Raw genomic sequence first — 15,340 nt, 5'->3', positions numbered from 1 at the left:
TTGGTCTCACTGAAGAGTGCTGGCTGAAACCAGCAGTGCTCTGAGTGGCATTTCAAGTTTGACGCAAATAAAGTTCTCTTGAACCAAAGCAGTGGCGTCTAGTGGGTAATCAAGAACGCTAAAGTCATGCTCTTGATCAGTTGAGGAAAATTTCAACATATTTTTTTTTTAATTAAAGCAGACGCCTTTACTTTGCTTTATATTGCGGGACCCAACATCATGAGCAAACCCCACCCCTCTCAATAATGATGCTTCTCAAGGTACTAGCTCAATGATGCTGTACACTATGGGTGCTCTAATCCCTTTTAAGATATGCTTTAAAACATTTGTGTCCAAGTATATCTTAAAATGTTTTAAAGTATATCTTAAAGGGGATTAGAGCACCCATAGCTGTTCTTTTCACTGGGCTGAGGCAAAGAAGTAATCCTGCTCCTTCTGAGGAGGAGGCAAGGAGCCAGGCACGCATCACCAAGTGCCTGGACTACAACCGTTTTTGGATGATGAAAAGCTTCCTTAATTCAACTGTGAGGAAACCGATGCAGCTACTGCAGTGGACAACCATGATAAGAATACAAACCCCCTCTGAGTGCACTAGCTTCTGGACCCCCTGCCTTCATCACTGAAAGTCAGAAACTTGAACATTCTATTTGATTTCACTTCGTCTTCTCCAAATCTAGGTAGTGGTGAGTGGGACCAAACTCCAATTGTCCTTGGCACTGAAAAAAAATCTGTCTCTCTTGTATTACATCACTGGGTGGAGCCGATCATTTAGGTATCAGTTAAAGATTCACCTCTTTAAAGAACACTACATCACAATGCATAAAATGTCCACAACCCAGCTTTCTCTCCTATTACCCATTGACTTTATGCATGTCTATGAGCATAAACAGCACTCCACTGCCTTTTGGCCGGATTCATGCTATAGAAATATCATATGCATAGATGCATTCATACATAAATGAGGTTCCTTGAATGACTTTCCTATGTTACTTCAACGTGCTATGTGAGGATGCCTCTTAAACTAGTTAATTGGCTCCAAAGAGTGCGAAATTAGCCAGTGGAGATAGATCTTAGCCTTTAAAACGAAGGCTTACTAACAGGAGGAACTTGGACACATGAGAGGGGAAGATACCTCATTGGAATGGATATAATGATAGCCAAAACTGATTTTGCCTGTAAATGGAAGTCTGCAAATCCACCCACGATGACTAAATAGAGAAAGGGGATGGACTGGTGCGCAACGCTAAAGGGGCCCATCAACGCTGCATTGGGTTGCCCCCGTAAACATGAACGAATATGGGGAAATGGTTAAACCGTTATAGTCGAAGGTCTCTCTGTGTGGATGTTTGCATATGTACTCCCACATGGGAGTGGGATTGTGCTTACAGCTGTTTTTGGCAAGCAAATTTGTTTTTGTTTATGACTTGGAAAGTAATAAAATTGGTTATCAAAAACTAAGGACTTACTACAAACGTGTAAGAAAGGCCTTATATTGTTCTTAGACTTCCCTGATAAAATTGAAAGTTATGTTCATTCTACAGAGTGTCAGCTGGACCAGAAGTCCAGGCTGCTTTCAAAAGCTGACCTCTAACAAAGTCCCGACCAGAAGCCTTCCATTGTGCGCATGGCAAACCATTCCTCTACAAACACAACCATACATAGGTATGCTCCTTGGTGTAAAATAGGTCCAAAGTCTTGGAACTCCCTGAAAGGATCCCTGGTGCCAAAAGAAACTATTTCATCTTCAGTAAAATGCTACAAACTAAACTCTTTAAGGAACGTTCACTCGAACTGTGCTGTTAGTGATAGCGTAAAGCCTCAGCATCCAGTCTCAAGATAATGCACAAGACACAATCTGCCACCACACTACCTCCTTCTAATAGGTGCCCTTATTTTGCTTCCTCATCGCTACCCTCTGTGTCCCTTCATGATGTTTACTAATCTATGCCAACATTTCCAGGTTCTCCTTTTCAACGACTAGTTTATATGTTCTTTTGCACACAAAAGTCCCGAGAGGATGAAAAGGGGACATGAGATGCTATAAAAGATCAACAAATAAATAAATTAATTGGATGGGCAAGGGCAGACCAGGCCCTCTCTTCTCTTATGCCTTTTCACTGGGTGATGTTTTACTTTTTTTTTTAAATGCAGAAAAAAATGCAGTACCTTGGGGTTTCCCCGAATATCCATTTCCTCTCCCCACTCAATTTTTTTAATCCCATGATATTTTTCCCTCCCTCCCTCTCAATTTCATTTATATTTTATCAACATCCTCAAAAACTCCACATTCGGCCATGTTTTAAATTAGTTTTTATCTCTCTTCCTTGCACCTTCTTTTTCCACTTTTTTCTGGGACATACTTCCGTACCATCATTCCTGCTTTTGAACCTTTGCATAACATGCCTTTCTCTACCTGTGTATTCATACCACTTTTCTCCACTTCAATATTAAAAATGTTTTCTAACGAGGATTCACTATTGGGTCCATATTTATATTTCGTTTTAATTTTTTTGCTTTCTTCCAACAAAACAATATATCATCTAACTGTTCTTGATGGAGGAGATTCTGTTATTTTCTCTCAAGTTGTATTTGTGTTACTTTGGTTTAAGGGTATTGTGTGATACTGATGTTGGAGAAAGTTATACTCACATTGAGCAGTCAAGATTTGATCTTTGGCGTAGTACTGTATCACTTTGTACTGAATACAGGTCATATGGTGACTGATTAGGCTGCTGAGAAGTGCCCAATGTGATACTTCATTATGAATGTGTTGGGGTGGTGGTCTTACAAATGGTTTCCAAAATATGTGGCTGGAAGGGATCCTTTGTTTGTGTTTTGAATGAGTGAGAGGTTGAAGTTAGCAGCCAGGAATTCAAAAATGTATATTTAGCTGTTACTGGAGCAGACTGTGTCTTTTAGAAGAGTTTTGCCACTTCCTACCATTTTGTGGTTTTAGGTGCAACCAAATGTAGTTTGGGTAGCAGCAGGCTTATTTCTTTCCATGGTGTGACATCAAGCCATGTCATGTAGTGATCAGCTTAGGTGAGTTGCTTTAGAGGGGGCTTGTGGCTATCTGAAATTGCTGAAGGCACCCATTAGTTGGTTCTGCGTTGTGTGTTTTAGAGAGTAGATTGTTTGATGTTTTAAAGTGGTGTTGGGCTAGGCATGTTGTTGATTGAGATGCCTGAGAAGTCATGTTAGTGGATATGTGGTTGTGGTGTAACTGTGATTAATGATTCAGGTTGATCCTTCTGTGTAATGTTAGGTTTGTAAAGTTTTCATAAGCTTCCACCCAAAACCTTTAATCATGTTATATATTTGGAAATGCATGAAAATATAGCTAATTCCAAGGAATGCTTTTTAAAGATACATTTTTGTGTTTAACAGTACTCATGTGGAACGTTTTTCATTGCCCATTAATGCCTTACCAAAGGATCGCTCTCAAATACCCCTTGAAATTCTTTTCCAATATGCTATGTTTACTGTTCTCTTCATGAAGATTGTAAAGATTTGAAAACGTAGAGGGAAGACCGTTGCAGCTTGGCAGACATCTGGTTAGTGCCTTGATGTTAAGTTTGTTTTTATTTCTTTTGCGGACAAGCTAGGGAAAGCAATCTGAAAGAAACACGTTAGTGTTAGATTCCTTACCTTAGAATATCCCCAGGCGTCAGTCTGGATCCGGAAACTTTTGCGTAGCAGTACCCCTGCGCGCCGGTAGGCGACGTCTGCAGGCGTCTCCTGCGGCTCCGCGTCCGTCGTCGGCGTCGTGCGCCGTGATGACGTCGCTGGAGTATATAGACGCCGCCTCCGCGCGCTGACGTCAGTTCTTCTTTTTTCCGCGCCAGCAAGCGCAGATCCGAAGAGTAGTACTCCGGTCTTTTGACCAACTTTGTTCAACTCTATAACTCTTTTTGTGCCTGGTAGGATGCCCGGTTTCAAGAATTGTGACGGGTGTGACCGCACGATGTCGGTCACGGACCATCACCGACTCCGGTGCCTGGGCCCCGACCACGACGTGGACGCCTGCGTCGACTGCCGGGCCCTCACTAACAAGGCTAGACGGGAGCGGTCCCGCAAGCTGCTTGAGCTCCGGGTGTCGGCCCCCCGTCAGGAGAGGTCTCGGTCCGGCCGGAGGTCCAGGGAGCGTTCAAGGGAGCGGTCGCGGAGCCGCGCCAAGCGCTCCGGAAGTAGTCACCATTCGTCGGGCTCATCAGGTAAGAAACACAAGAAGTCGGGACGTCGTCATCGTACCCCCGACTCCCCCCGACGCTCGCGTCGAGACGCGGCCGGGGGTTCGGGTGACCCCAACTCCGCGGCTCCGCGTGAGTCGCCGGCGCGGCCTGCCCCATACTCTCCGGTCCCTGGGCACGGTGCGACGCCTGAGGAGATTGAGGCGTTCCTCATGGCCATGAGGGCGCGCAGTTCTCCGACGGGGCCTACGGCGCCTTCGGGCCCAGTGCTACCGTCTGGAGGCCCTGGCGGATCGGGTGTCCCTGGCTCGACGCCATCGGGTGCTCCGGGCCCGGTGCCGCCGACGGCTCCGACCCCGGCGCCGCAAGGGCCTTCGGGGTCGGCGCCGGCTGGTCTGCCGGCTGGTTCGGCGCCGATTCCATCGGGGTTGCCCCCGACGCCGCCCCCGCGCGGCGCCGGTTCTCCTGTGCCGGCTTCGGCCGGCGCCGGGGGCCCGGCGCCGGGCGGCGCCGTCCCCTTGCCTTCCCCGAATCCGGATGCGGAGTCGGACCGGGTTCAACGCCGATGGGGCCTGTGAACCCCGAGGAGCCGGTCTACATCGTTGACTCCGAGTATGGAGAAGATGAAGAGTACGGGGAAGGTTGGGAGGGGTCTGAGGACCCTCTGTCACGCGAGTGCCAGTATGACCCAGACTGGACAGGTGATTTGGGGGATGCCAGTGGTCTGGACGATTCTCCTAACCCTGGTTTTGTCTCTCCTCCTTCTGTGGAGTCGGTGGAGGGAGCTGCATACTCAGTGGTGCTGATGAGGGCTGCCAAGGCCTTACACCTTGAGCTCCCCGTCGCGGCCGTGAGGCCTAACATCCTCACTGAGGTCTTCAAACCGCAGTCATGCCCACAGGAGCCTCTGCTGCCGTTTAACGAAGCCTTATCAGACGTTCTGTTGGGCACGTGGTCCAGGCCCGCTTCAGGTTCGCCTGTTGATCGGAACGTGGCCAGGCGCCACCGTCCATGTCCGGACGACCCCAAATTCCTGTCCGCCCATCCCACTCTCGAGAGTCTGGTGATCCAGGCCTCTACCTCCCAGTCCGCATTCCCGTCGGCCCGCCCGATCGGGAATCCAAGAGGTATGACCAATATGGCAAGAAGGTCTTCTCGTCCCTGAGTCTGGGACTGCGGTCTTGCAACACCGCATGCCTCTTGGGCCGCTACACCCACTCTGTGTGGGACACGGTCGCGGAAGTGCTGCCAGAATGCCCCATGGAGGTGCGGGCGAAGCTCGGCAAGGCTGTGGCTGAGGGCCGAGACGCAGCTAAATATTCAATACGGTGTGGTCTTGATACGACCGACTCGCTGGGCAGAGCTATGTCAACGACGGTGGCGATTCGTCGCCACGCCTGGCTGAGATCCGCCAACTTTTCGGCCGATGTCCAAAATGCCCTGATGGACATGCCGTTCGATGGCTGTCGCCTCTTTGGTGACAAGGCGGACCACGCGCTGGAACGCTTCAAGGACTCCAGGGTCACGGCCAAGTCCTTGGGTCTCTCGACCCAGCGCCAGCAAACGGGTTCGTTTCGCTCCTTTCGTGGCCAAGGAAGGGGCGTCCCCACACGTGCTGCCAGCCACGCACCGCAACAATCCTTTCAACGCGGTGGCAGCCGTGGAAACCGCCGTGGCGGCGGTCGGGGTCAACGGCGGGGTCAGACCACACCTCCCCCCGCAGCATCTGCCTCCAAATCCTCCTAGTCCGTGCTTTCGGCCCCATGTGACGCCAGTGGGTGGCAGGGTTCGCCATCACCACGCTCACTGGCGCACAATCACGTCGGACAGGTGGGTGCTGCAACTCGTCCGAAGGGGCTACTCCCTCCCCTTCGAGACCACTCCTCCAGCCATGCCACCGCAGAACCACCGTGTGTCGGGGGACCACTTGACACTTCTGCAGGAGGAAGTTACGGCCCTCTTGGCCAAGGGGGCCATCGAGCGCGTTCCTGGGCCAGAAGTAGGGCGTGGTTGCTATTCCCACTACTTTCTGGTACCCAAGAAGGACAAGGGGGGCCTACGTCCTATCTTGGATCTAAGGAACGTCAACGGCTTCCTCCGGAAGGAGAAGTTCAAGATGTTGACGTTAGCTCAGGTCTTGGCTGCTCTAGACCCACAAGACTGGATGGTAGCGTTGGACTTGCAGGATGCCTATTTTCACATCCCCGTCCTGCCGGCCCACCGGCGTTACCTGCGGTTCACGGTAGGCCAGGAGCACTTTCAGTTTATCGTGCTTCCCTTCGGCCTTACCAGCACCCCACGGGTGTTCACGAAAGTGATGGCGGTGGTCGCAGCCCATCTGCGCAGGTTGGGGGTTTCAGTCTTCCCCTACCTAGACGACTGGTTGTTGAAGGCGGGCTCGCCCCAGACAGTCGTCCACCACCTTCAGATGACGGCAGACCTCTTGCACGACCTGGGGTTCTCCATCAATGTGCCGAAATCACACCTGTGTCCCTCTCAAAAGCTCCTTTTCATCGGAGCGGTTCTGGACTCGGCGCAGTCTCGGGTTTATCCTCCGGAACGGCGGGTCCGGGATATACAGGCTTTGATTCCCATCTTTCAGCCGCTATCCCGGGTTTCGGTCAGGTTGACGCTGCGGCTGCTGGGACTGATGGCTTCCTGCATCCTTCTGGTGCATCACGCCCGGTGGCGGATGCGGGCTCTGCAGTGGGACCTGAAGTTTCAGTGGGCCCAGCATCAGGGCAACTTGTCCGACCACGTCTTGATCTCGGAGGGCACTGCGAGACAACTGCAGTGGTGGCTTACGGACCGCGATTGGGTCAGAGGCAGATCCCTCTCCCTTCCCCAACCGGAGCACGTTGTTGTGACGGACGCGTCCCTCCAGGGCTGGGGTGGCCACTTGGGAGAGGCAGAGATCAGAGGCATCTGGTCTCCGGCGGAGTCCCGGCTCCATATCAACCTGTTGGAGCTGCGGGCGATTCGTCTAGCACTGAAGGCATTCCTCCCCTTTGTCAACGGGAGTGTAGTGCAGGTGTTCACCGACAACACCACCGCCATGTGGTACTGCAACAAACAGGGCGGAGTGGGGTCGTGGACCCTTTGCCAGGAGGCTCTGCGCCTCTGGCAGTGGCTGGAACGTCAGGGCGGGACCTTGACGGTTCAACACCTGGCAGGCTCTCTGAATGCCAGGGCGGGCGAACTCAGCCGTCGGTGCTCGATGGATCACGAATGGCGTCTGAACTCGGACGTGGCGCAAGGCATCTTTCTGCAATGGGGAGAGCCTTGGTTAGATCTATTCGCCACAGAAGAGAACGCGCAATGTCATCAGTTCTGCGCGTTGGAGTTTCCAAGACGGCACTCGCACGGCGACGCCTTTCGGCGCGAATGGAGTTGCGGTCTGTTATACGCCTTTCCGCCTATACCACTTCTGCCCAGAGTGCTGAAGAAGGTCAGGCGCGACCGGGCCCAAGTTATCCTTGTGGCTCCGGACTGGGCTCGAAGGTACGGTTATCCCGAGCTACTCAGCATGTCAGTCGGTCCCCCGATCCGCCTGCCCCTTCAGGAGGACCTTCTGTCGCAGCAGCAGGGGACGGTCCTCCACCCGAACCTGTCCAGTCTCCACCTCCATGCTTGGAGATTGAGCGGCGGCAGTTGAGGCCATTTGACTTGCCTCCTGAAATCTGTGATGTTATTCTGGCAGCCAGGCGTCCCTCCACAAAGTCGGTATACGCCTGTCGGTGGAACAGATTTGTGGCATGGTGCACAGCAAAGGCTGTGGATCCTCTTTCTGCCCCTCTTTCAGAGGTTCTTCTGTTTCTTCTTTCTCTTGCCCAGCAGGGCTCTGCTCTGGGCACTATCAAGGGCCACCTTTCTGCCCTTTCAGCCTTTCTAAGGCTTCCTGATCAGCATTCTTTGTTCAAGTCCCCGATTGTAACGAGATTCTTGAAGGGCATCACACACATGTATCCACCTGTTCCGTTTGTGATGCCTCAGTGGGACTTGAACCTGGTTCTTACCTTTCTGATGTGTGCTCCCTTTGAGCCCCTTCATTCTTGCCCTCTTCGTCTCCTGACTTTGAAGACGGCTTTCCTGGTTGCCATCACCTCTGCCAGGAGAGTGAGTGAGCTCCAGGCTCTTTCTGTCCAACCTACTTTCCTGTCCATTCATCCTGACAAGGTGGTTCTGAGCACTAGACCTTCTTTCCTGCCCAAAGTAGTTTCTGCTTTTCACATCGGGCAGTCCATCACCCTCCCTTCCTTCTTCCCGCCTCCGCATACTTCAAAGGATGAAGAGCGGCTCCATCGTCTGGACCCAAAACGTGCGCTTTCATTTTATATGGATCGCACACGCCAGTTCCGGGTGGATGACCAACTGTTTGTTGGCTACGTGGGTGCGAAGAAGGGACGGGCGGTGTGTAAACGAACCATCTCTCGGTGGGTCGTTCTGTGCATCAAAGCGTGCTACTCTTTGGCTCGGAAGGAGCCTCCTGTTGGGCTGAGGGCCCATTCCACTCGGGCCACGGCGGCTACTACTGCCCTGGGCCGGGGAGTCCCTTTGCAGGACATTTGCCAGGCGGCTACGTGGGCCTCGCTGCACACCTTTGCGAGGCACTACTGCCTGGACAGTCAAGTCCGGAGGGATGGCTTCTTTGGCCGTTCTGTCCTCCAGGACTTTCTGGTGTAGGAATGTATTGGTTCGCAGACCCACCACCGGGGTTGGTATTGCTGGGGTATCTATTCTAAGGTAAGGAATCTAACACTAACGTGTTTCTTTCAGATGAACAAGTTACTTACCTTCGGTAACGATATATCTGTAAGAAACATTAGTTAGTGTTAGATTCCTTACCGAACCCACCCATCCTCCCCGTTCTGCGAACTGATACCTAGGGTTAAGGACATCCCTTTCAGGGCCCTAGTTTCAAATGGCACCAGTGTTGGTTCTCTCATGGCTCTGCGTTTTCTGGCGCGGAAAAGCTGTGTACAAAGAACTGACGTCAGCGCGCGGAGGCGGCATCTATATACTCCAGCGACGTCATCACGGCGCACGACGCCGACGACGGACGCGGAGCCGCAGGGGACGCCTGCAGACGACGCCTACCGACGCGCAGGGGTACTGCTACGCAAAAGTTTCCGGATCCAGACTGACGCCTGGGGATATTCTAAGGTAAGGAATCTAACACTAACTAATGTTTCTTACAGATATATTGTTACCGAAGGTAAGTAACTTGTTCTTTAGATTGAAACTGGTTCTGGCAGCCTGCACAACTAGACTCCGGAATGGGGTGGGAGATCATAAAAGCATGGACCTCCAACTGTGACTTGTGCTTTTTAGTATCAATTTCAGTTATGCTTCTGTGGACAGTTTTCTCCACACTAGGCGCTGAAACATTGTACTTTACCGTCCTTGCCCAAGTGTACAGCAAAAGAGACAAGTTCAACATATAGGCGAGGGTCCTCTAGAGCAGGCGAGGTACTGAGCCCTCTGGTATGCTAAGGGTCTGTATAATAATCATTTTATGAGGTAACAGGTATACTGTTGCCCTTTGTTTAGTTCCTCTAATACCAGCATTATCAATTAGTCCTCAGAGCTGGTAACTTAACAAAAAATGTAGCCCTGGATAGACAGGTGGGTACAGAGAGGTCCTGAGTGATTTCAAAGGCACTGTTGAAGGCTCCCAGGATGAAGCTCTGGTATTTAATAGAAGCCGGAGATGCATTGAATGGTTTTGGTTGTGCTGCGGCAATGTTTGTTTTAGTGACCTACACGGCCACGGTAGAGACACAAAGGTCAATGAAGACGTTATGCAAAAGAGGTTGAGGCAATATACTACCACTACGTACAGTGGGAAAAGCAATCAAACACTCACAAAGGTGCACAGAACCGAAAGTTCAACCCCTTTCAACAGAAAAACAAGCATTTACAATGCAATGGTTTTGCCTTTGTTAAAGTTAGAGCTATTGGCATTGCTCTTGACATTATTTTTATTTATGTTTTTTTTTAAACATAAATAAATGGCATTGTCATTTACAATAGCAGGGCAGGGCCCAGTGAAGGGGGGCGAGGAGAGACGAAGGAGAGCTGCGGACTCAGGAAAGGAGGGGGGGCGAGGAGAGACAAAGGAGAGCTGCCGCTCAGGGAAGGGGGGGCGAGGAGAGATGAAGGAGAGCTGCGGGCTCTTGTTGTAATGCTTGCAAGGATGAGTTGGTGGATGCATGGATGGGTGCATGCATGGATGTGTGTATGGATAGATGCATGAATGGGTGGATGGATAGATGCATATATACAGCCAATCCCTCAACAATGTATGCAATCCACCAACCCCTGGTATAGCTTCATGGTACTACTAAACACCTGAGACCAACAGCTGCCGCCCAGCAACAGGCGCCATAACTCCATAACTGCCACCAATAACAGAGTGACTCTAAAACAGACTCGAGACCAATAACTGACAGCAATAACAAGCAATGTGGCAATGGATGACCCCCAACTACAATAACAGCCACCAATTAGAAGCACTGTGACACTAAACACACCGAGACCAACAACAGCCGCCAATAACAAATTCAGTGAAGCTAAAACACATAGAGAGCAGCTGCCACCAAGAACAAGTACCTTGATGATAAAACGCACACGACAGCAAGTGTCACCATTAGCAAACACCGTGACACTAAAACACACCCCACAACAATAACTGTCACCAATAACAAACACATTGATGCTAAAACACACACGAGAATAATTACTGCCACCAGTAAAAAACACCGTGCTCCGAACAGTGAAACTACCCACACCTGAAGATTTTTAACAAACACATTGGGACATCGAAATGAATATAGTGCTCGGCTGGTACCTTGTGGAGTACAGCACAGACAGTACTGTTGAATTGCTGAACGTTGAGCATTGTCAAAACCGTGTTACTTAAGGCAGTGGAAGTGAATAGACCACCACGTGAATATCCATGTGACGCTTTGACTTTGAGCAGACTATTTTAATATCAGTTTCCTGTTAGTGCACTTATGAACCTGGAGCTGCAAAAGGCACAAAGTCCCTGTTTGGTGCTGTGCGACAGGTGTGCTTGTGAGACGCACGAGCAGTCGGAGATAGTGTGGCTGGGCACAGGGCACTGTCCTGCTGCTTCGCAGCCCCTCTCCTGAGGTTAGACAGGAAAGCTCAGCTTCTGAGTGGAAGTGCAGGAAGAGAAATCAGCCTGTCGCTTTAAAGGCCGTTTGTGACAAAGCGATAAGGAATTTGATGGCTTTATCAGAAATAGCGAGGCTTTACTTAGCCGGGTGAGGCTGCATTACGCTGCGCGAGTATTTGCTGATAATCGTAAACCAGCACAGGCTGGTAAAGGCCACTGACGGTGGGGTGCAATCTTCGGGTGCTGGCCACTCGCTTGAAAAAATTCAACAAGTGTGGTGCCCCTCCAGTGTGCAGCAGCGGTAGGTGGGTGTGTGCACTTACTGGGGTTGGTGGGGGGCTTGTCCCCATTGGCCTCACTCTCCACAGCCATCTCCGGGAAGGTCTCCTCGCTGCCCCCCTGCTTGTCGGCTGGGCGAGAGCGTGTGGCTGTAAAGGTGGTGCAGTCCCCGCGGCGGGCACCTTGCAGCGGCTCGGGGTCAGGCGAACCCTCGGTGCTTCAGGGATCACGGACGGCTTCACATGGCCTCTGCGAGCGATGGGCCAATCCCAGCGCGGCCCTGAGGCGAGCCCCCGATGACGTCAGAGCTCCTTGACCAATCGGAGCGCGGCTCCCTCGTGCCAGCAGCCTACAGAGCACGGCTCCTGCGTGCCAGCCACCAATCAGCTAGCTGCCCCTTCGGTTTGGTCTCCGTGGCTCTGGAGATGCGGGCGGCGATTTCTAGGGCAGTCTCAGGCCCCGGGCCACGGCGGTGGAACACAGCAGGGTTACCTCACGGCAGGGGTGCTCACAGCCAGGAGTTTTTAGGCCACAAAATCGGGGGCTAAGGAGAACGATCTCGGCCTCGGTAACTCCTAAGCACTCACCTGGACTTCTTCCGGGTGCCGTCAATGCCGGACCAGATTCGGGGGCGTTCCCGAGAACAGGCTTTCGGCTGACGTAGCCAAAAGCGAAAAATTCTCGGGAACGCCCCCGAATCTGGTCTGGCATTGACAGACAGAGCCGTCTCCCAATGGCTAGCCTCCATTTATGGAGCTAGCCAATGGGAGCAGGGGGCGAGTCCCTGTTCCCCACTGTAAAACATAAGGTTTTTCCTAGCGTATGCGCACTTCGTGCGCATTTGCTAGGCAAAACCTAAAAATCCAAACTTAAACAATCGTCATAGTTTAGCACCCCTATTCAATAAACCATGTTAATTCTTATTCATAGTGGTTCAACACAGAACTCATGATGTTCCGCACTATTTCAATAATTCATTTTCTCCAGTGAGTATATTTTGAAGAAAATTCTATATTCATATTCTTCTTCGTTTAATAATCAACATAAAATTAGTAGCCAATGCGTTTCGTCCTGATGGACTTCTTAAGGGCTCTATTCCAATTTGTTCTTATTGGTGACCATAGACTCCTGCGTATTTTGTAGGTATTGCATCAATTTCCGTTAAAGATCTCATTCTTTAAATCCTCTAATGTTAGGACTAGTCACATCAGTTCCCACAGAAGGCCTCTTTACATTTAGCAGGAATATTATTCAAAGTTTTGCTACAGCTCACTGATGTGTTTCTTGTGACACTTCTAGAGCTTGATTGTTCCAGACCATATATTCGGGCTGTGATATACGGCAAAGGTGAAAAAAAAAATGTATGGATTCAACTTGAACCAGGAACCAGAGGGAAGCCCTCTCATAGCACTCTTCACTGAATACGTAATGGATGTTATGTCTTTGTGCTGATAAAAGGCTAACCTCGCCTGATGGATATTCTCGTAAAAGCAGGATTGAAGTAATTGCATGAAAGTATCTTTTACTGCAGTTCACCTGTATCAACAGCATCTAATCTGTCATAAGTGCCTGTGAATATCAGAGCCACATGTCTGGTTCAGACGATATTCAATGGAGGCCTTTTCGGATGTAGGAAGATCAGTGTTTTGATGACAGGACTTCTGTAAAACATACAACCTGGACATTTTCTTGTTATTGTTTATCTTTCGAAGTTCCTCATGGGTGGGCCGGCCTCTAGAGTCCATTGTCCCAGGGAATATAAATAACTACCACGGTGAGGAGACCAGAGTTAATGTATTCTCTCTTGTAAGGACATCACAAATGGGGGGGTCAAGTGTATGGAGTCTTGTGGCTGCTCATAACCTCCTTGTGGTTATACAAAGGTTTCAAAATAGTATCTGCATCTAGGAGTTGTTTCAGAAGAATGTGCAGAAGGAAATTTTCATCTGGAATATACAACAAAATCAAAGAAAATATGGCCTTATATATGCTGAATGCACCCCAAACAAGGTTATGTGCTTTTAAATCGAATCTGTGTAGTAAAACTAAATGCTGACATATTTTTCATGGACTCAAAACAAGTATGCTTCACTGTTTTATTTTTCATCTTTTTCATTTTAGTTGGTGGTTGGACTGGAATTCAGGACATTTCACAAACTTGAGCTGATGACTAAATGACAAGCACATTACGGATCACAAACCTCATTCAAAAATCACAATGCTCCTTCCTATCTGTTTTGTCCGAGAACTGTTATCATGAGACTCACAATCTTGTTACTTTGTAAATGAAATGGCATAGAATTATGAATTGAAAATGTCAAAAAATTATTTGAAATAAACTGTGAAACTTTTGGTAAGATTTTAGTAAGTAACTTTCAAATGAGTAAAGACTCCTTCATTGTGTGAGTCTTCTTACTTTTCATCCTGTGGTGGTAAAGAGCTATGATAAGAACGAGTTGCCAATAAGTATAGCATGCACCATGCGAATGTTGGTTATTTTTGTTACAATCATTTATTTTTTCTTCGTACACAACAAAGTAATCTGATAGAGACCTCTAGCCGCAGATTCCTTAACTTAGAATATCCCCAGGCGTCAGACTGGATCCGGATTTTTTTTTGCAGCAGAAACTCTGCGTGCCCGGGGACGGCGCCACACGACCCTGCCCTGACGTCGTCCTCGTACGTGACATCAGCGAGGCCATATAAGTCCCTCCCGGCGCGCTGTCAGTTTCCTTATTTTCCTCGTGCAACGCGGATCCGGAGGAAGCGGTTCCTCTGGCCTGTTTTCAGGCCCTTTTTGATGCATTGAGTCTGGAACAGTGTGCGATGCCTTCGGGCTTTAAAACGTGTTCCTCCTGTTCGCGGCACATGTCCGCGACGAACCCACACCTTATCTGTATGCGGTGTTTGAGTGAGCACCACGACTCGACGGATTGCGACGCCTGCCAACAACTCAAGCTGAAGTCCCAGTGGGAAGGCCAGATGAAGCTCCTTTCGGCTTGCCTGTCCTTGTCGGAATCATCCCGACCTCCAGCCTCCTTATCGGCGGCAGGTCCCTCTGGCGGTGGTTTCCAGTGGTGGCGTCGGTCGCACTGTGGGGCCAGGCGGCGTCGTTCGCGCTTTCTGGGTAAGTCGCGGCACATGTCGCTTAGGTCCTCAACCTCACTTCCCTCTGTTGTCGGGGGCACTAGTTCCAGGAGCCCTTCGAACATGCACCCCTGTGAGTTGGCCCTCCCCTGTGTGCCCTTTCAGGGGTTGACTCGGATCCAGATGGAGGCTTATGCCGTGGCCCTGCAGGCCTTCTTTGGGTCCCATTCTGTCCCGAGGCGTCCTCAGACCTCTGCTACTTACGGGGTCTCCGACGGACTTGCCGGTGGGTCCGCCCCCGGCGCCCCAAACAAGCCCTTGCCCACCAGGGACGACGGAGATATGGTGTCAGGGTGCGGCCCAGCTGGGTCCCCCTCTACGACCCATAGCACCCCTGCCGTGCCGCATAGTCCCGTGGGGCTCCCTGCGGCGTCACTGCTGGTTGCTGGTGCTCAGTCTTGCTTCGAGCACACCTCGGTCTTCTGGGCAGGTGGCCGCCTGTCCTGAGCCAGGGTCGGCACCGTTCCAGCGATGTAAACTCGCCTCCCCGGCTCCGACGCCGCTTCCTACTTTGTAGTTGGAGCCTTTTGTGGTTGAGGCTGAGTCAGCGCCGTAGGCTTGCCTCCCCGGGCCTGGCGCCGTC

The 15,340-nt window shown here is 50.7% G+C and overlaps 1 protein-coding gene across 2 annotated transcripts in view; it reads left to right on the top strand.

Moving 5' to 3' along the window:
• Nucleotides 1-13,990, top strand: part of HDAC10 (histone deacetylase 10) — a 502,554-nt gene extending 488,564 nt beyond the window's left edge. For both annotated transcript variants that reach the window (XM_086967401.1, XM_086967398.1), the window contains one exon: nt 13,732-13,990. In XM_086967401.1, coding sequence (XP_086823527.1) covers nt 13,732-13,772 — 41 coding nt within the window. In that variant the 3' untranslated portion in view covers nt 13,773-13,990. The remainder of the gene's footprint in view (nt 1-13,731) is intronic.
• The last annotated feature ends 1,350 nt before the right edge of the window (nt 13,991-15,340 follow it).

Source organism: Lissotriton vulgaris, chromosome 1_1 (assembly GCF_964263255.1).
Source record: "Lissotriton vulgaris chromosome 1_1, aLisVul1.2, whole genome shotgun sequence".
Classification (NCBI taxonomy): domain Eukaryota; kingdom Metazoa; phylum Chordata; class Amphibia; order Caudata; family Salamandridae; genus Lissotriton; species Lissotriton vulgaris.
The sequence above is the reverse complement of the archived record's forward strand: the minus strand, read 5'-3'. Positions and strand labels throughout refer to the sequence as shown.